Genomic DNA, 22,812 nt, shown 5'->3' with positions numbered 1-22,812 from the left:
TATAAAACAAATATTGGCTGCTTTTACTCGTGCAATGGTTTAAACTATGACTCCCGAGGTGATCCCCGGAGCGTTCTATTTTCCCGAGGCGAAGCCGAGGGAAAATAGAACGCTCCGGGGATCACCGAGGCAGTCATAGTTTTAACCATAGCACTCGAAGCAGTCAATATTTGTATATTATTGACTGCTGGAGGTGTTAGCGGAGCATTCTTTTCACCTGGGGGAAAATAGAACGCTCCAGTGGTCAACAAAGGAGTCGTAGCTTTAAAGGGTCTGGCAACTTTTTGTAGAACACAAAACACAATGTCCACAGATTTACAGTAAACTCCCACAGTAATAAAATAATGACGGGTGGAAATCTTCCCTTACAAATATTACTTGCTGAGGTGCTGTAGTTTTTGGGGAAATTAGTAAAACAAGTTACAAACATTATTTTCATCTCTAAAGATAAAAATTATTTTAGCATGTTTTTCACATTATTTTCTCATAACTACAACTTCTCAGCTAGTAATATTTTAAGGTAAGCTTTCAACCATCATTATCTTCAAACGGTGTTAGTTTAATGTAAATCTGTAGACATTTTGTTTTGTGTTACAAAAAGTAACCAAATCCTTTTTAATAGATGTTAAATTTGCATCGGGGATAAAGAATATTAATTTTTGGTTTCTTTACCCATACACCGATGTGTGTAGCACTGTATACTCAGTACTTTCCTGAGTCCTGTGAAAAAAATCACAGGCCTGTTTACTCGGGTGGGATTCGAACCCACGACCCTTGCAATTCTAGCGCAGTGTCTTACCAACTAGACCACTGGGATTGCCCGGTAGCTGGAGGCAGTTCGAATCCTATGTTTTAGCATTTTTGCTTTATCCCCGATGCAAATTTAACATCTATTAAATCGTTTGCAGTACCCGCTGCTAAAACATAGGATTCAAACTGCCTCTAGCTACAAGGCAACCTCGGTAGTCTAGTTGGTAAGACACTGCTCTAGAATTGCAAAGGTCGTGGGTTCGAATCCCACCCGAGTAAAATGCCTGTGGTTTTTTTCACAGGACTCGGGAAAGTACTGAGTATACAGTGCTACACACATCGGTGTATATGGGTAAAAAAACAAAAATTAATATTCTTTATCCCCTATGCAAATTTAACATCTATTAAATCGTTTGCAGTACCTGCTGCTAAAACATAGGATTCAAACTGCCTCTAGCCACCGGGCAATCTTGGTAGTCTAGTTGGTAAGACACTGCTCTAGAAATGCAAAGGTCGTGGATTCGAATCCCAGCCGAGTAAAATGCCTGTGATTTTTTTTCACAGGATTCGGGAAAGTACTGAGTATACAGTGCTACACACATCGGTGTATATGGGTAAAAAAAAAAAAAAAAAAAAAAAAGTTAATAACCAAATCCTTTTAACCATAATTTACATGTACTAATTATGAATAAAAGCAGTCAGCGTTTGTTTTATAACGCCCCCTACATATTGATCCTAGACGTTGAGGTACATGTACCTAGAAGCTGCTGTTGCCATGGGTGTATTACATTGGCTGCCATGGTTATAGTACATTGTTTGCTGCGTGCACAGCGCATTCGTTCGCGCGGCTTTCTAGTAAAAATAAGACAAATCATATGCCGCCTTGATCCAGATTGTATGATTCCCGTTGCCTGCCTCTTTTTCAGATCTCTGCCTTCAAACAGTGCCTTGACCATGTGAAAGCTTGTAGGACATTATCGCAGGAGCTACAGCAAAAACAAGGTACCCTGAGTTATTTAGTTCTTTGTAATGTCCACTGAGGAATCAAGATGATGGCTCAACTTCAAGCTCTGCTCACCTTGGAATTCTGCTCTTGAATTACCATTCTTCTATCACAGGGCAAGTGTGCTAGCTGTGTAAGCGAAGAATGCCAACATGTAGTAATGTGATGTAAATGCTGTTCTGTATTACTTTGCAATGGAAGCATGCGTGTTCAATGATGCACTGTCTTTGTGGTTATGCTTTATGTGAATTACAAATTTGTAAGGAAGGATAAAAACAATACCCATATTGGATGTGATGTTGCTACAGAATATAATTTCAGATTTGTATAGTGCACATACACTGCCTATAACAAGGCTTAAAAAGCGCATTTTACAAGATACAATGTGCTGGTAAGAGAGCTACGAAAAAGTAGGTTTATGAGGAGAAGAGAATAGATAAGTTTTTAATTTACTTTTGAATGTCTGGAGTGTGTTGGTGTTTCGAATGCGACTTGGTAGGGCGTTCCAGCATCGGGGACCAGCAACTGAAAAGGACCGGTCCCCTGCCCTTTTGTGAGTGGGAGGGATTGTTAGATTCTGGCTGGAGCGGAGCTCACTCTGGCCAGGCTTGTTTAGATTTAGAGACTCTGTGATGTATTGTGGAAGTACATTAGAGAGGTACAAGTTGGTAGAGGTACATCATCACCATTGTTATTATTCCTGAAGAAGAAGGGGTCAATGATTAAGCCATTCCCAAGCAACCCAATCCAGAATTTAGTGTGTGCCGGCCGTTTATTTCATTGGTAGTCGAAATCAACAGATTTTTACTCCCTTATGTTGTGGCAATTCAGCATGGCGTTCAAGGAAAATCCGGCTTGATTAAATCATTAAGGAACCCTTGTCCCTGTGCCATGGTCCCTGTGCCAGAAGGAATGTAAAAAATGTACGCCTCCTTGGTCGATCCCCATATTGCAAAAGTTGTTGCCGTTTAATGAATTAGTGAGGGTATAGGTCCAGATCACAACGGTAAATCCTGTTGAAGGTTGACGGGTCCAACCCTACCCGATTACGACGACAGCTAACCCTCCCACCAAACCTGCCACCATCATCTGCTTCTTGCTGTTCTTCCAGGGCATCAGGAATAGCTTGGATGTTTGCAGCAGGTCGTCCAGTTCTGGGTCGGCCGGATAATGTTTAGATTCCGACTTGTCCCAGTAGTTTGGTACTTCCTAACATTGTTGTAAACTGTTACTTGTGTTGGGCATCGAACGTTTGGGCACTCTGCGGAACCCTTGGAGCACTGCAGAGACTCTGTTAGTACAATGGCACTCTGATACCAAAAAGACTGTGAACAAACCATGTTGTACTCAAGCATAGAGCAACTAATGATGGGATGTACAAAGATGAGCATCAGTTTGATACCATAGCATGACATTCTGCTACATGTATTTCACATCATTGACATTCTGCTACATGTAGTTCACATCATTGACATTCTGCTACATGTATTTCACATCATTGACATTCTGCTACATGTATTTCACATCATTGACATTCTGCTACATGTAGTTCACATCATTGACATTCTGCTACATGTATTTCACATCATTGACATTCTGCTACATGTAGTTCACATCATTGACATTCTGCTACATGTAGTTCACATCATTGACATTCTGCTACATGTATTTCACATCATTGACATTCTGCTACATGTACTTCACATCATTGACATTCTGCTACATGTATTTCACATCATTGACATTCTGCTACATGTACTTCACATCATTGACATTCTGCTACATGTACTTCACATCATTGACATTCTGCTACATGTATTTCACATCATTGACATTCTGCTACATGTATTTCACATCATTGACATTCTGCTACATGTATTTCACATCATTGACATTCTGCTACATGTATTTCACATCATTGACATTCTGCTACATGTATTTCACATCATTGACATTCTGCTACATGTAGTTCACATCATTGACATTCTGCTACATGTAGTTCACATCATTGACATTCTGCTACATGTAGTTCACATCATTGACATTCTGCTACATGTAGTTCACATCATTGACATTCTGCTACATGTAGTTCACATCATTGACATTCTGCTACATGTAGTTCACATCATTGACATTCTGCTACATGTAGTTCACATCATTGACATTCTGCTACATGTAGTTCACATCATTGACATTCTGCTACATGTAGTTCACATCATTGACATTCTGCTACATGTATTTCACATCATTGACATTCTGCTACATGTATTTCACATCATTGACATTCTGCTACATGTATTTCACATCATTGACATTCTGCTACATGTATTTCACATCATTGACATTCTGCTACATGTATTTCACATCATTGACATTCTGCTACATGTATTTCACATCATTGACATTCTGCTACATGTATTTCACATCATTGACATTCTGCTACATGTATTTCACATCATTGACATTCTGCTACATGTATTTCACATCATTGACATTCTGCTACATGTATTTCACATCATTGACATTCTGCTACATGTATTTCACATCATTGACATTCTGCTACATGTATTTCACATCATTGACATTCTGCTACATGTATTTCACATCATTGACATTCTGCTACATGTATTTCACATCATTGACATTCTGCTACATGTATTTCACATCATTGACATTCTGCTACATGTATTTCACATCATTGACATTCTGCTACATGTATTTCACATCATTGACATTCTGCTACATGTATTTCACATCATTGACATTCTGCTACATGTATTTCACATCATTGACATTCTGCTACATGTATTTCACATCATTGACATTCTGCTACATGTATTTCACATCATTGACATTCTGCTACATGTATTTCACATCATTGACATTCTGCTACATGTATTTCACATCATTGACATTCTGCTACATGTATTTCACATCATTGACATTCTGCTACATGTATTTCACATCATTGACATTCTGCTACATGTATTTCACATCATTGACATTCTGCTACATGTATTTCACATCATTGACATTCTGCTACATGTATTTCACATCATTGACATTCTGCTACATGTATTTCACATCATTGACATTCTGCTACATGTATTTCACATCATTGACATTCTGCTACATGTATTTCACATCATTGACATTCTGCTACATGTATTTCACATCATTGACATTCTGCTACATGTATTTCACATCATTGACATTCTGCTACATGTATTTCACATCATTGACATTCTGCTACATGTATTTCACATCATTGACATTCTGCTACATGTATTTCACATCATTGACATTCTGCTACATGTATTTCACATCATTGACATTCTGCTACATGTATTTCACATCATTGACATTCTGCTACATGTATTTCACATCATTGACATTCTGCTACATGTATTTCACATCATTGACATTCTGCTACATGTATTTCACATCATTGACATTCTGCTACATGTAGTTCACATCATTGACATTCTGCTACATGTAGTTCACATCATTGACATTCTGCTACATGTAGTTCACATCATTGACATTCTGCTACATGTAGTTCACATCATTGACATTCTGCTACATGTAGTTCACATCATTGACATTCTGCTACATGTAGTTCACATCATTGACATTCTGCTACATGTAGTTCACATCATTGACATTCTGCTACATGTAGTTCACATCATTGACATTCTGCTACATGTAGTTCACATCATTGACATTCTGCTACATGTAGTTCACATCATTGACATTCTGCTACATGTAGTTCACATCATTGACATTCTGCTACATGTAGTTCACATCATTGACATTCTGCTACATGTAGTTCACATCATTGACATTCTGCTACATGTAGTTCACATCATTGACATTCTGCTACATGTAGTTCACATCATTGACATTCTGCTACATGTAGTTCACATCATTGACATTCTGCTACATGTAGTTCACATCATTGACATTCTGCTACATGTAGTTCACATCATTGACATTCTGCTACATGTAGTTCACATCATTGACATTCTGCTACATGTAGTTCACATCATTGACATTCTGCTACATGTAGTTCACATCATTGACATTCTGCTACATGTAGTTCACATCATTGACATTCTGCTACATGTAGTTCACATCATTGACATTCTGCTACATGTAGTTCACATCATTGACATTCTGCTACATGTAGTTCACATCATTGACATTCTGCTACATGTAGTTCACATCATTGACATTCTGCTACATGTAGTTCACATCATTGACATTCTGCTACATGTAGTTCACATCATTGACATTCTGCTACATGTAGTTCACATCATTGACATTCTGCTACATGTAGTTCACATCATTGACATTCTGCTACATGTAGTTCACATCATTGACATTCTGCTACATGTAGTTCACATCATTGACATTCTGCTACATGTAGTTCACATCATTGACATTCTGCTACATGTAGTTCACATCATTGACATTCTGCTACATGTAGTTCACATCATTGACATTCTGCTACATGTAGTTCACATCATTGACATTCTGCTACATGTAGTTCACATCATTGACATTCTGCTACATGTAGTTCACATCATTGACATTCTGCTACATGTAGTTCACATCATTGACATTCTGCTACATGTAGTTCACATCATTGACATTCTGCTACATGTAGTTCACATCATTGACATTCTGCTACATGTAGTTCACATCATTGACATTCTGCTACATGTAGTTCACATCATTGACATTCTGCTACATGTAGTTCACATCATTGACATTCTGCTACATGTAGTTCACATCATTGACATTCTGCTACATGTAGTTCACATCATTGACATTCTGCTACATGTAGTTCACATCATTGACATTCTGCTACATGTAGTTCACATCATTGACATTCTGCTACATGTAGTTCACATCATTGACATTCTGCTACATGTAGTTCACATCATTGACATTCTGCTACATGTAGTTCACATCATTGACATTCTGCTACATGTAGTTCACATCATTGACATTCTGCTACATGTAGTTCACATCATTGACATTCTGCTACATGTAGTTCACATCATTGACATTCTGCTACATGTAGTTCACATCATTGACATTCTGCTACATGTAGTTCACATCATTGACATTCTGCTACATGTAGTTCACATCATTGACATTCTGCTACATGTAGTTCACATCATTGACATTCTGCTACATGTAGTTCACATCATTGACATTCTGCTACATGTAGTTCACATCATTGACATTCTGCTACATGTAGTTCACATCATTGACATTCTGCTACATGTAGTTCACATCATTGACATTCTGCTACATGTAGTTCACATCATTGACATTCTGCTACATGTAGTTCACATCATTGACATTCTGCTACATGTAGTTCACATCATTGACATTCTGCTACATGTAGTTCACATCATTGACATTCTGCTACATGTAGTTCACATCATTGACATTCTGCTACATGTAGTTCACATCATTGACATTCTGCTACATGTAGTTCACATCATTGACATTCTGCTACATGTAGTTCACATCATTGACATTCTGCTACATGTAGTTCACATCATTGACATTCTGCTACATGTAGTTCACATCATTGACATTCTGCTACATGTAGTTCACATCATTGACATTCTGCTACATGTAGTTCACATCATTGACATTCTGCTACATGTAGTTCACATCATTGACATTCTGCTACATGTAGTTCACATCATTGACATTCTGCTACATGTAGTTCACATCATTGACATTCTGCTACATGTAGTTCACATCATTGGACATTCTGCTACATGTAGTTCACATCATTGACATTCTGCTACATGTATTTCACATCATTGACATTCTGCTACATGTATTTCACATCATTGACATTCTGCTACATGTATTTCACATCATTGACATTCTGCTACATGTATTTCACATCATTGACATTCTGCTACATGTAGTTCACATCATTGACATTCTGCTACATGTAGTTCACATCATTGACATTCTGCTACATGTAGTTCACATCATTGACATTCTGCTACATGTAGTTCACATCATTGACATTCTGCTACATGTAGTTCACATCATTGACATTCTGCTACATGTAGTTCACATCATTGACATTCTGCTACATGTAGTTCACATCATTGACATTCTGCTACATGTAGTTCACATCATTGACATTCTGCTACAATGTAGTTTCACATCATTGACATTCTGCTACATGTAGTTCACATCATTGACATTCTGCTACATGTAGTTCACATCATTGACATTCTGCTACATGTAGTTCACATCATTGACATTCTGCTACATGTAGTTCACATCATTGACATTCTGCTACATGTAGTTCACATCATTGACATTCTGCTACATGTATTTCACATCATTGACATTCTGCTACATGTATTTCACATCATTGACATTCTGCTACATGTATTTCACATCATTGACATTCTGCTACATGTATTTCACATCATTGACATTCTGCTACATGTATTTCACATCATTGACATTCTGCTACATGTAGTTCACATCATTGACATTCTGCTACATGTAGTTCACATCATTGACATTCTGCTACATGTAGTTCACATCATTGACATTCTGCTACATGTAGTTCACATCATTGACATTCTGCTACATGTAGTTCACATCATTGACATTCTGCTACATGTAGTTCACATCATTGACATTCTGCTACATGTAGTTCACATCATTGACATTCTGCTACATGTAGTTCACATCATTGACATTCTGCTACATGTAGTTCACATCATTGACATTCTGCTACATGTATTTCACATCATTGACATTCTGCTACATGTATTTCACATCATTGACATTCTGCTACATGTATTTCACATCATTGACATTCTGCTACATGTATTTCACATCATTGACATTCTGCTACATGTATTTCACATCATTGACATTCTGCTACATGTATTTCACATCATTGACATTCTGCTACATGTAGTTCACATCATTGACATTCTGCTACATGTAGTTCACATCATTGACATTCTGCTACATGTAGTTCACATCATTGACATTCTGCTACATGTAGTTCACATCATTGACATTCTGCTACATGTAGTTCACATCATTGACATTCTGCTACATGTAGTTCACATCATTGACATTCTGCTACATGTAGTTCACATCATTGACATTCTGCTACATGTAGTTCACATCATTGACATTCTGCTACATGTAGTTCACATCATTGACATTCTGCTACATGTAGTTCACATCATTGACATTCTGCTACATGTAGTTCACATCATTGACATTCTGCTACATGTAGTTCACATCATTGACATTCTGCTACATGTAGTTCACATCATTGACATTCTGCTACATGTAGTTCACATCATTGACAATGTGTGAACATGCCTAACAGTACCTACTACCATTTTATTTTGGATCTGACCCCTTTGACTTTTGTGCCCAAGTGTCACAACCCCGAGTCCCATGCACACTCATGCGCAACGCGTCCTCGCTTTGCTACTCAACAACCATACAAAATGAACCTAGAAACCTTTGTTTAGTAACTGAGAAATCATAACTTAAATTTATTTACACTATGTAAATCCAAACAAAGAAACATTGCTTATGAATCACAGTTGGAACTAATTAATCGTTTGCGTTTCCACTAACTTTACAAAATTAATTATGAGCTACAATATTGAATAATCCTTTACTCATACTAAATCCTACCACCATTAACAATCTTCACCCAAGGGCTGCACGATATCGGCAGGGTATATCTTTCCCATCGTCACTCTGGATTGGCTCACGAGACCCTGTGTCTTTACCCTGGACCTACGTCTACACTATCTCTTTTCATCGGTTGCCTTCCTTCCGGCTACGAATATAGGACTTGCAAGTCCGTACAAGAAGCCAGTTAATTCTGGATGCTAGGGGTGCGTCAGGCAACCCCAGGGCTCTTCACCCGGCTTGCTCCTCACTATACAGCTACCGCTGTCTGACTTTGGCTATCACCAACTCTGTGTCTTCCGACAAAACCTGTTTATAGGCTATCGCCTAGATAACTGTGGGAACTTGTTCCAAAACTTGCTCAAATTCGGATCATTTATATCGACTTTTGACTAGAGCTAACACTCTCAACCCTCCTTCATTGGGTCGCTCTCTCCGTCTGCCCCTCCGACATTTCCATCGGAAGCCAAACAAATCTTTCTTCTCCATAACTATTGATAATTAAATTCTACTGAACATGTATAAAACAAATTCCAACCGCAACCGGATTGGAGAATGACGCCCGTCACTTGTTGAATATTTAACATAACTTACTTCTACTTGAAACACATTCCAACTTTGCAGCTCTGCTGGATGACGTCATGAATAAGAACATAAATACAAAAATATCGCCCTCTTGTGACACCAAGCTAATTAATCTCTGGTAGAAGTAAATAGCTATGCACGCACGTACATGTTGTGTCCACTCATGCTGAACAGCTGAGGATTGATTATTTGGTAGAAATTAAAAAGCTAGGACCTTGGTCCATTAACACTTACATGAACATAGTGCCAAACATTTGTAATTAAAACAAAACATCGTTTTTATTAAGGATACATTTTGCTATACACCTGTATATTCCACTGCATTGTGCCACCAGGAACAGTGTTATGATGAACCCATTTTTGCATGCGTGATGGGGTCCATGGTGTTGTTTGCACCTATAAGGTGGAAAATGGCACCCAAGGGGAAATTGTATAATGACGAGAATTCCACACAAAAAATTACATGGATCTATGTTTTTTTCCTAATGGTAATTAATTGTTTGGTACTGAAGGCAATAATTGAAATCATTGTGGTACATGTATATTCTTGTTTTGTAGGGAGCAGTGGCAGTAGCAGCAGTAGTAGTAGAGACACGGCTTTAGCAATGCTAACTCTGTATGAGTTTGAAGCTTCAGCTAACCTAGGGAATACCCCAGAGCTTGAGAGAATCCTAGGGGAGGTACTGTCTAATCCTGCTACAGAGATCAAAATGCTGGAATCTATGGCTGGTAGGTTGGACAAATAGCCACTAGCATCAAAAGGGCACATTTATAAAATAAAATAAAAAACATTAGTGTGGGTAAAACCAACAGTAATAGTAGTAACAAGTTCTAATATAGCGCATTTCACAAAAACTGTCTCAATGCGCTTTCATTTTTATGTTTTATTCTTTCATTGGGCAAATAACATCCCGTTTATCATTCTCAGCTCCCCGGGGAGTATACAACCTGGGCAACTGTAGTGCTCCATAGGCTTTTTCATACACAATATCAAAATCTACATGTACCCTCACATGCTGCCATTTATACCCCTGGGTGAAGAGAAGCAAGTATGCATGTAGTAAAGTATCTTGGTCAAGTGTCATGACCGGGGTTTGAACCCACACCCTGATGAGCTACATGTGTACGTGTACCACTAGAACTTGACTTGGATGCTCTACCACTCGGCCAGGACACCCTATTGATGATGAAACCCACAAACAAAGTATACACTTGATTTGGTTTCCCTATTTTTTCAATAACTGTCTTGGGAAGGGTGTGCCAGTCAAGAAGCCGTATAACCATTAGTTGCCTTGTACCCAGGGATTACACCCAAGTTTACGATACAACCTGGGAAGCAGCAGCCAGGGATCACCTCAAGGGGATGCAAATTTTTGGTACAAATATCAAATGATAAACCACAAGGGGAACTGACAAGGTATTTTAATTGAACATAGGGGTTGTACATACATTAACATGTGTGTAGAAAAATTTACTTGACAATTAAAAAGTAGCTAAATACAAACATTTCTAAAAAAGAATTTACACAAATTAATTTGTAGAAATGTATAGGAAGCCCCTTGAGGTGATTTCAAACGTTGACAATTAGTGATGTGATTTTTTACCACTGGTGAATTGATTTGGGGGGGGGGGTAACCAATTGATATTAATTGTCGGTTTTTCGCTATTAAGCTGTAATTTAAATGTTTTAAAGCAATTTTCTCTCTGCATGCAGAGATTTTAATCGTTTTTACGCCCACATCAGATTGTAGAAAGCATAGAAAGGGCACTGAAGGAGGGATTGTTTAACATGTTTAAGAACATTGCAAATAGAAACTACAATTTTACTCTGGGCCAGAAGTGCTCCCCTAGAAAAGATGATGCACCTGAGTTTACTGAGACTGACTTTAGTTGTATTCTGTTTCAGCTCTTGCCTTGGAGCCCCCTTTCAAGGCTATCTCTGTATGTAAGAAGGCACTACAGGCTGTTATACAGAGATACCTACAGACTAATGGCATCGATCTCAATAAATGCAGGTTGGTAGTAACTTCTTATGACTAAGGGGGCGTGATAAAAGGCACTGCAGCCAATTTCACGAAACGCTATCTTGTAGGACGAGTAACTCAACCTAACTTAGGATGGGATCAACGCGCCCTAACGTCCATGAATACGGAACTCAAATCGTCCTAAGTCCTAAGATTAATCCTAGAAGCTAGAAAGAGTTTGTAGAAATCGGCAACTGGACACCTTTTGTAATATTGTGAAAAAAACCAGTATTCTCACTTTGTGTTTCCCAACATGCATGTATCAACAAAACACAACTGTGAAAATTTGAACTCATTTGTTCATCGAAGTTGCAAGAGAAATGAAAGAAAAACACACTTTTGCACAAAATTGTGTGCATTCAGAGGCTTAAAACAATTGCAAATGTAACCATACCAAGGCCAAACGCCTGTTGCAAGGGCGTGAAGGTGTATGGAAACCATTTTGTTCAAACCTGGGTATTCAATAAGTACTGGTGCACCTAGCATGGACTGGGAATCCCCCTGTAAACCAGAAAATGTACACAGCAACAAAACCATTTAACTTGATTTTTAGTTGGTAAAATTAATAATTATTTGTGTGAATGCATTTGCTTGCTTGATTAAGTAAGTGCTTCGAAAGTTTGTTTTCTCTTCCTACTTAAAGACACTGGACACCTTTGGTAATTTTCAAAGACCAGTCTTCTCACTTGCTGTATCTCAACATAATGCACAAAATAACAAACCTGTCAAAATTGAGCTCAATTGGTCATTGAAGTTGCAAGATAATAATGGAAGAAAAAGCACCCTTGTCACACGATACTTCAGGGAGTCGTTTCTGTCAATGTTGTATACTATCAACAGGTCTCCATTGCTTGTTACCAAGTAAGGATTTATGCTAACAATTATTTTGAGTAATTACCAATAACTAGTGTCCACTGCCTTTAGGTTTGTTTTCTGATGTTTTTGGCCCTTTGGAGAATCAGAACAATTGTGATTGAATAGCCTAAAATGTACACAATAATTGTACATGTAGTTTAGTCCAATGTACTCAATGAAAAATGCCTACTTTTACCAAGATCCAAATACCATGCGTGTTATCAGTGCTTCAAAAGTTTGCTTGATGAAGTTCGTTTTAAATGAAGCTCAAAATTCGGGGAAGTGTTGTCAAACCCGGTGACACCAAAAAGGAAGCAGAATAACAACAATGTTACAATTTACAGTGTTTTATTCCTTTTGTTTTATTTGAAGAAAAATAATAAGGTTGAATCAATGAACCTAAATCAATAATACACTCTAAATTGTACACATAAAATAGTGAAATACAGTAAACATAAAAGCAGGAAGGAGGCCAATTAAATTTGTTTGCTTGAGGTTAGCGACAAAAATAGGTAAAATAAAACCCTGGAAATCCTGAAATTGAATCTGACTCTTCCGTAGAAGCCTTGAGTAGTTAACAATGACCTGTGCCAAACCTTGACTGATGTGAAACACATTCATTGGAAATGAATTTTGGATCACATGTTCTTGATTCAAGGAAGATAAAATCAGTTTCCTTTAAACAAGCAATCCGCAAACTTTTAGCCAAGGTACCCCAATGAAATTGTCAGGACCTTGACTGCAACCCAGCCTATTGAATTGGCAGAGTCAATTAAAAAACAAAACAAAAAAAAAAACATGATTTTTTTATATTATTGATCAAAACAAAAGTTCATGATTTTTGTTTTTTTGTATGACAAATTGAATGTCAGGCAATCATTGTTGCTGAAAGGATAAACAAAAGTGTTACCATAAATGTTAGCGCTTTTGCCAAGTTCCACGAACTACCTGAATTTGGGCGACCCATAGTTTTTAAAACGGTGCCTCTGGCAAACCAACTGATAGAGATTGAGCAGCTGATTGCCTTAATTGTGGCATGGAGGAAGAAAAGTGGATAGATGTTACCTTTTTAGAAACAGCGCCCTCTGCCAACAGGCAGGTTCAAAAGGATTTCACCAAACCCTTCCTAACTTGGGATCCTAGCTAGGACTTTGAGTTAGGAGGCATTGAACCCACCCTACATTAAGCTATACTTTTCGTAACTTGAGATAGGATTAATCCTAGCGTTTCTTGAAATCTGCTGAACATCTAATGTTACACTATACTACCTACAAGCAGCTAGCGGTATCCTGACAGATGTACATTCATGTACATGTTCCTTTGGTCTCAAAATCATTTAACACAAAGATTCACAATCAATTTGCATCAAAGTAAACATAATATTACTGTACATGGCGAAGGATATCCAAACATTATGCACACACATTTTCTACTTCATTACTTAATATAAACCCTTACCATGAAGTATTTCATGGGAAGGGTCCATTGAAAGGCATGATAATTGAAAAGATGTTTAGGATCTGACTCAATAAAGTGAATATTTGAACATAACTTGTTTTTTGTTAATATATTGCACAGAGGTTTTATTATTCAATTGACAAACACAAGATTGCTGGACTTGTTTCGTCATGTTAACAGGCCCGACACTAAAATCAGTGGCCTCGATCATGCCTGTGGTCCAGTGTACAATTAAAGCTCTGATTCTGTATCAGTCTATTGTTTAGTACTTGGTTTAAAAGTCTGCATTCTTTCATTTCCTTTATTTTGTCCGACTGTGGTTTTGATGCTATCTACAGTGTGAGAGGCCCAAAGACCATTTCCTGTGCATAATGTCCGTTATTATCTCTAAACACTGGAAGGTTTTGTGTGGCCTTGCTGTATTTGTTTATTTGTATTGTTTTAGGTTTATAAGCAACCAATATCCTCCAAAACCGACTTTATCGGATTTGGTTGAATTCATATGATGGACTGATGTGATGCCTAACCACTAGGGGCCAGACATACGTAAAACTCAAATCAAAGTCTAAACACTCCAGGCTTGACGTTCTTTCTACTTTAATATGATTTCACATTGGTTTGCTCTCAGAAATATCAGGGAAATTGTTACTGAGTAGCCTGGAAACCCAAGTACACTTATTGTTTGCCACAGTGTTTCTGGCAGTGTTTGCTGAATACCACAGCACCTTCTAAACCCTTGTAAGGGAGTGCTACATAAATTGGTCTCAGTGTTTATAAGAATTAGTTGGTCCATGAAAAGCACTTGAAACGGTTTGTTATGAAATGCATTATATTTAACTTTTAAAACATCTTTCTAACCATACATATTTCATAACAAACAGTTTCAAACACATTTCATTGACCAGCTCGACCAATCGGAGGCACCGGTCCCTATAAAAATATGTCTTAAAATGTTTTTGTTTGTTGATCAACATACATGTATAGATAAACTGTAAAGAAGTAATGCAAACATTTTATAACTGAGCTGGTTGTAAATTTTTAAAAACAGTAAAAACAGTTATTTAAATGTCTCATGTTTGAACGTTGTATTTTTAAGGGCATCCTGGCAACCAGGCAACATGCATATATTTCTCTCAAATTGTGTTTTGTACAAGCAAAAAATTTCTCTTTTCCAAGGAACTCAAAACGAGATATTCACTCAGACATCATTCAAATATAACTCGGAATGGTGTTCTTGTTTTATTGCAGTAAGGCCATCCATAGTATGGTGGACTTGTGTTTACGCAGTGGTGTATCTTATGATAAGGCAAGCAGGGAAGAGGCATGGAGCTACTCCAATACAGCTCTCAGCTTACTGGAAGACTCTGAAAAGGTAAGATCAGATTAAACATTATTAAGTGCGAGTAGCGTGTCATGGCTGAGCAATTCAACAGGTCTCAAGCTCTGGTGTTTCTGATCAGCGTCGGATTCCAGTCCCAGATGGCACTTGTGTCCTTAATAAAGGCGCTCAACCATATTTGCTCTTTCCTTCAGATGGGACATTAAACTATAATATTGGCAAGATAATAGTTGGCCTTGTTGCCCCTTCAAAATTTAAGTTTCCCTTTGACTTCAAGATTTTCCAACAGAAGTGCCCCTGACAAAATAAAAAAACCGTCCCTGCCCTCTCCAAGATGAAATTAAAAAACTGGCCCTGCCCTCTCCAAGATGAAATTCCAGGCCTGACGGGCACTTTCAAACTACCTCATCAGAGCACAAACCAAACTAACTGCTGAAATGCTAAACAATTGACATCCTATAAGGTCTATTAAGGACATTATGTGAAATTGTTAAACATTTGGATGAACTTTTGTTACATTGTTACCTTGAATCCTTGGTACCCTGCACTGATCGGTATACATTTGGTAATTAAACCCTCGACTCCCTGTCCTAGATTAAAAATCTGCAGGCTTTTGTGGCAGACATTGTCAACTTGAAAGTGTCATTAACTCGTTCCTGTTATTGAATTGTCTAAACAACCGCTGACAGTTCTCTCTTCCCTCTAGTCATAACGATCATTATATCCTTCCTGACGGTGGTTTGAAAGCTTTGCAATCACACCACAATTGTGATTGCTTTTTCAGTAAGATATTAATCAAAGTATTGTTTAAAAATAAAACGCTATCTTCTTTTAGTTTGTGGAAAAAAAAATTGGATCTGCTTTGTGTGACCATCATCTTTATTACCTAGTGTTGGCATTCCATATCATATTCTGGCAGGCAGAACTTTACAGTTGACACAGCTGGACACTTGAGATTAAGGTTTATAAGAAACTCAGTATAACAAAATAATGTGATGCAGAATTGGCTTCATACTCTGATTAGAACTTTCCTAAATCGATGTTTGTATGGTGTGGATAAACAGAGATACTTCTGAAGTTGCCCTATTCACTGTCAAATTATGAACCCCACAGGGCGCTTTTCCTGAGGCTTACATTTATAAAAAGAATTTCTATACTTTTTTTGTTGCCTTTTTTTTTTCGCGGAGAACCAAAGGGTTTTTGGAAGTTTTTCATAGTGACTTGAGAAAAACGACAATCGCTCATGTGCACAAACAAATTTCCATTAAATGTGTGGCACAAGGATACCTGTCTTTGCTAATCTGAATGTTGCAATTTTGACTTTGAGGCTAGTACAACTGTAGAGTTTCATCAAAAAGAGTACAGCGCCCTCGTTAGTGGGTCTACCTCCAAACCATGTGACATCCTGAATATAGTTTGAGGAATTCAAATTTAGCATTCACTTATGACCAAACTAGGTGATGTACATTTACCAGACATCGTTCAAATCTAACCTGCAAGTGACTTTCTGCAAACTCATTCTTAGGGGTGATCTATCTCCCCACGCCATTTTTTCCAGCCTGCCTTGCTCGCTCGTAACTCCTGAAATTGGTTCATCTGGCACATTTTAATAATTTAAAGCCATTGGACCCTTTCGGTAAACAGTATTGTCCAAGGCCCACACTTCGTGTTTCACAACTTTTATATCAAATAACAAACCTGTGCAAATTTAGGCTCAATCGGTCATCGGAGTCGGGAGAAAATAACGGGAAAACCAACCTTTGCATCCGCGCGTTGCCCCTTGTCATGACATGTGTTTAAAAGTAATTCTCGCTATCGAGAATTTATATTGTTTTACTGTTTTCTCAAAAAGTAAAGCATTTTATGGAATAATATTTCAAGAGAAGTCTTTCACCACTACCTTCTGTAAACCCTGTAAGTTATTTGTAAATCTGTGAACTTTTTTTTTTCTTTTTCCTGTACCGAAAGGGTCCAATGGCTTTAAGGCCTGTGGCCGATCTACTCTATGTGCCCGCTCTAGTATGGTAATCCACAAAGATGCATTAAGTCAAAGAGCAACTGGTCCCCTCTCATTCTTTGATTTTGTGATATGTCAAACTGTATGCAGTTTAAGATGACCATGTAAAAACATAACTCATTTGAAATGGAATCGCGTCAAAATACTTGCATTTTCCCATGCACGCACAAAGGGACTACAAGTGCCGTACAAACGCTCAACAGTTTTTAACCTGTACACTGAAGCTTGGACGCAAAGTAGTCATTATGAGAGCCAATCAGCGATGTTTTTTCAGTAATGTACATGTACATCTCTACAGGGGTTAGTGAAGGCACGCTGCTCATGGTAACCTAGATTGGACTTACTGGGCCTCAAAGTTTTATCTTTAAGTTCACAGAAAGTATAGTGCAGTTTAAAGTAATATGCCTAAACCATAGACATGATTGATCTAGCTTACTGGTACATGTATAGCAGGCAAACTTTCTCTTGTTCTTTTGGCCAAACATGTACAGGTTAGTTCACAAGTCCAGGAAACTCTAGCAATAACATTGACCCAAACACAGTAAATTCAGAACCTCTCTTGAGGAAATAGCTAATGGTAGTTACTGATAAAGGCCTTGCTTTACTTCTTGTCCTCATGGTCACTGGTATAAACATCAAACATCTGTTATAAACAAATGTAACAATGCATAGTGTTGGGGGGGGGGGGGCTGGTCATCCTGAAACCCCCATGTTCTAATGGAACTGCTTGGCCATTTGGACTCCTTTGCTATATTCATCACAGTATAGTTTGCTTTTTAAAGGCAAAGTATTTGGTTTTGGGAACCGTTCAATTGTTTCAATCAGGTTTTAAGGCAGGTAGTGTTTTTAGGTATTGCAAAACGTTCGAATAGTGCAGAATAGTTTGTAAATGGAATTCTCCACCATTTTCGTAACCACATTACTATGCTTCAAAGTGAAATAATTCTCAGAATGCTTTTGCGAAAACTGTGGCAGGTTTGTAACCAAGTAAGTTTTCATTCCAATAATTTGAAGTATTACCAAACGTATACCTTCCCTTTAATGATCGACTGGATCTGTACTGTGTGGTGAACAATAAATTTGAACCTTAGCGCTACATGTAGAGCAGGTCTGTCTATGAAGAGACATGCCAAGTGGATAAGTACAGTGGCGGCGGGCCAATTTGTACTAACAATCTCGCTCCTTTGGCTGAGGGAGATATTAATTTATGAGGGAATTAACTTCAAATGCAAAGCACAATGTGTTGTATAGTACAGATAGTTATCACACAAGCATGACTGGAATACAGATTAATATTATAGTGCCTCTGCATCCCATATTATTGCAAGGAAGCCTGAGACGTTGGATATTATTTATTATATTAGTTTGTTTACACCTCCAACAAGGAAGCCTAAGACGTTGGATGTTATTTATTATATTAGTTTGTTTACACCTCCAACAAGGAAGCCTAAGACGTTGGATATTATTTATTATATTAGTTTGTTTACACCTCCAACAAGGAAGCCTAAGACGTTGGATGTTATTTATTATATTAGTTTGTTTACACCTCCAACAAGGAAGCCTAAGACGTTGGATGTTATTTATTATATTAGTTTGTTAACACCTCCAACAAGGAAGCCTAAGACGTTGGATGTTATTTATTATATTAGTTTGTTTACACCTCCAACAAGGAAGCCTAAGACGTTGGATGTTATTTATTATATTAGTTTGTTTACACCTCCAACAAGGAAGCCTAAGTTGGATATTATTTATTATATTAGTTTGTTAACACCTCCAACAAGGAAGCCTAAGACGTTGGATGTTATTTATTATATTAGTTTGTTTACACCTCCAACAAGGAAGCCTAAGACGTTGGATATTATTTATTATATTAGTTTGTAAACACCTCCAACAAGGAAGCCTAAGACGTTGGATATTATTTATTATATTAGTTTGTTAACACCTCCAACAAGGAAGCCTAAGACGTTGGATATTATTTATTATATTAGTTTGTTAACACCTCCAACAAGGAAGCCTAAGACGTTGGATATTATTTATTATATTAGTTTGTTTACACCTCCAACAAGGAAGCCTAAGACGTTGGATATTATTTATTATATTAGTTTGTTTACACCTCCAACAAGGAAGCCTAAGACGTTGGATGTTATTTATTATATTAGTTTGTTTACACCTCCAACAAGGAAGCCTAAGACGTTGGATGGTATTTATTATATTAGTTTGTTAACACCTCCAACAAGGAAGCCTAAGACGTTGGATATTATTTATTATATTAGTTTGTTAACACCTCCAACAAGGAAGCCTAAGACGTTGGATATTATTTATTATATTAGTTTGTTTACACCTCCAACAAGGAAGCCTAAGTTGGATATTATTTATTATATTAGTTTGTTAACACCTCCAACAAGGAAGCCTAAGACGTTGGATGTTATTTATTATATTAGTTTGTTAACACCTCCAACAAGGAAGCCTAAGACGTTGGATGTTATTTATTATATTAGTTTGTTTACACCTCCAACAAGGAAGCCTAAGACGTTGGATATTATTTATTATATTAGTTTGTTAACACCTCCAACAAGGAAGCCTAAGACGTTGGATATTATTTATTATATTAGTTTGTTTACACCTCCAACAAGGAAGCCTAAGACGTTGGATATTATTTATTATATTATTTTGTTTACACCTCCAACAAGGAAGCCTAAGACGTTGGATATTATTTATTATATTAGTTTGTTTACACCTCCAACAAGGAAGCCTAAGATGTTGGATATTATTTATTATATTAGTTTGTTTACACCTCCAACAAGGAAGCCTAAGACGTTGGATATTATTTATTATATTAGTTTGTTTACACCTCCAACAAGGAAGCCTAAGACGTTGGATATTATTTATTATATTAGTTTGTTTACACCTCCAACAAGGAAGCCTAAGTTGGATATTATTTATTATATTAGTTTGTTAACACCTCCAACAAGGAAGCCTAAGACGTTGGATATTATTTATTATATTAGTTTGTTTACACCTCCAACAAGGAAGCCTAAGACGTTGGATATTATTTATTATATTAGTTTGTTAACACCTCCAACAAGGAAGCCTAAGACGTTGGATATTATTTATTATATTAGTTTGTTTACACCTCCAACAAGGAAGCCTAAGACGTTGGATGTTATTTATTATATTAGTTTGTTTACACCTCCAACAAGGAAGCCTAAGACGTTGGATATTATTTATTATATTAGTTTGTTAACACCTCCAACAAGGAAGCCTAAGACGTTGGATATTATTTATTATATTAGTTTGTTTACACCTCCAACAAGGAAGCCTAAGACGTTGGATGTTATTTATTATATTAGTTTGTTTACACCTCCAACAAGGAAGCCTAAGACGTTGGATATTATTTATTATATTAGTTTGTTAACACCTCCAACAAGGAAGCCTAAGACGTTGGATATTATTTATTATATTAGTTTGTTAACACCTCCAACAAGGAAGCCTAAGACGTTGGATGTTATTTATTATATTAGTTTGTTTACACCTCCAACAAGGAAGCCTAAGACGTTGGATATTATTTATTATATTAGTTTGTTAACACCTCCAACAAGGAAGCCTAAGACGTTGGATATTATTTATTATATTAGTTTGTTTACACCTCCAACAAGGAAGCCTAAGACGTTGGATATTATTTATTATATTAGTTTGTTTACACCTCCAACAAGGAAGCCTAAGACGTTGGATGTTATTTATTATATTAGTTTGTTTACACCTCCAACAAGGAAGCCTAAGACGTTGGATGTTATTTATTATATTAGTTTGTTTACACCTCCAACAAGGAAGCCTAAGACGTTGGATGTTATTTATTATATTAGTTTGTTTACACCTCCAACAAGGAAGCCTAAGACGTTGGATGTTATTTATTATATTAGTTTGTTTACACCTCCAACAAGGAAGCCTAAGACGTTGGATGTTATTTATTATATTAGTTTGTTTACACCTCAAACAAGGAAGCCTAAGACGTTGGATGTTATTTATTATATTAGTTTGTTTACACCTCCAACAAGGAAGCCTAAGACGTTGGATGTTATTTATTATATTAGTTTGTTAACACCTCCAACAAGGAAGCCTAAGTTGGATATTATTTATTATATTAGTTTGTTTACAGTACACATCCAACAGCACCATTAGCGCTAGTAACAGGATAATTAGGAAAGAATAAGAAATGCTCAGTTTAGATGTGGGAGGAAAACCCCAAAGGGGAAACCCACATAATCACTTTAGTTAGGGACTTAAAACCCAATCCACATGTAAGGCTCCTGTCTTAAGTGAGATTGGAACTGAGGGCCACAGAGGTGGACGACGGCGAACAAACCACTGAGTCAACCTGATCCCTTAACCTGGTATGGGATGTACAATGTAGAAGCGTTACTTTCCGTATTCCATGTGTGCCGCGATAATGAATTCATCTTCAACCAAACTTGACACATGACTTAAATGAGCGTATTATTTTGATAGACCGTTTATATGGAAGGCTCGAGAGTTATCAGGATGTTTGTGGATTTAAGGATTTTACTTCTGATTTGCTTGGAAGATGAATAAGACTTGTCCTATGACCGGACTTTCATTTATCTATTTGATATGATGAACAACACCAGAGTGCAGCCTTTGGATTGGACGTTAAGCCCTTGGTCCTGTGTGTGTTGAGTAATGCATGTAATGAACCCAGCTGTACACTTATAAAAAAGAGAAGGGGTTTGCCCTTGTGTTCCTGGTTTGATTGGCTGCATATTGCGCCACAGCACATTCTAGATCTCTATGGTACAGGTGTACTACATGCAAAGGAATTGCTCTCATACATGTACTTCAAATGTAGCTTCACAATACCTTGCAGGAAAGTACCGAAAATACTTAAGCATCACTAAGTGATGCAATGTATGAGCGCACTACAAGAAGCCACTATTATTTATATTCTCAGCATCATGAGTGTACATAGTTTAGAGTGATGATTGCTGCTGTGGTGTGGTGAAAGTCACACTGTCTGCATTGATCCCCCTACTGTTTACTG

At 37.3% G+C, this 22,812-nt stretch overlaps 1 protein-coding gene across 3 annotated transcripts in view; it reads left to right on the top strand.

Annotated features, from left to right (window-relative positions):
- Positions 1–22,812, top strand: part of LOC117296906 (testis-expressed protein 11-like) — a 76,905-nt gene that overhangs the window by 36,983 nt on the left and 17,110 nt on the right. For all 3 annotated transcript variants that reach the window (XM_033780012.1, XM_033780011.1, XM_033780013.1), the window contains exons 26-29: positions 1,677–1,752; positions 10,622–10,792; positions 11,970–12,078; positions 15,649–15,772. In XM_033780012.1, coding sequence (XP_033635903.1) covers positions 1,677–1,752; positions 10,622–10,792; positions 11,970–12,078; positions 15,649–15,772 — 480 coding nt within the window. The remainder of the gene's footprint in view (positions 1–1,676; positions 1,753–10,621; positions 10,793–11,969; positions 12,079–15,648; positions 15,773–22,812) is intronic.

This window comes from Asterias rubens, chromosome 11 (assembly GCF_902459465.1).
Source record: "Asterias rubens chromosome 11, eAstRub1.3, whole genome shotgun sequence".
Lineage (NCBI taxonomy): Eukaryota > Metazoa > Echinodermata > Asteroidea > Forcipulatida > Asteriidae > Asterias > Asterias rubens.
Note: the sequence above shows the minus strand (reverse complement) of the source record. Positions and strands in the feature narration are given on the sequence as shown.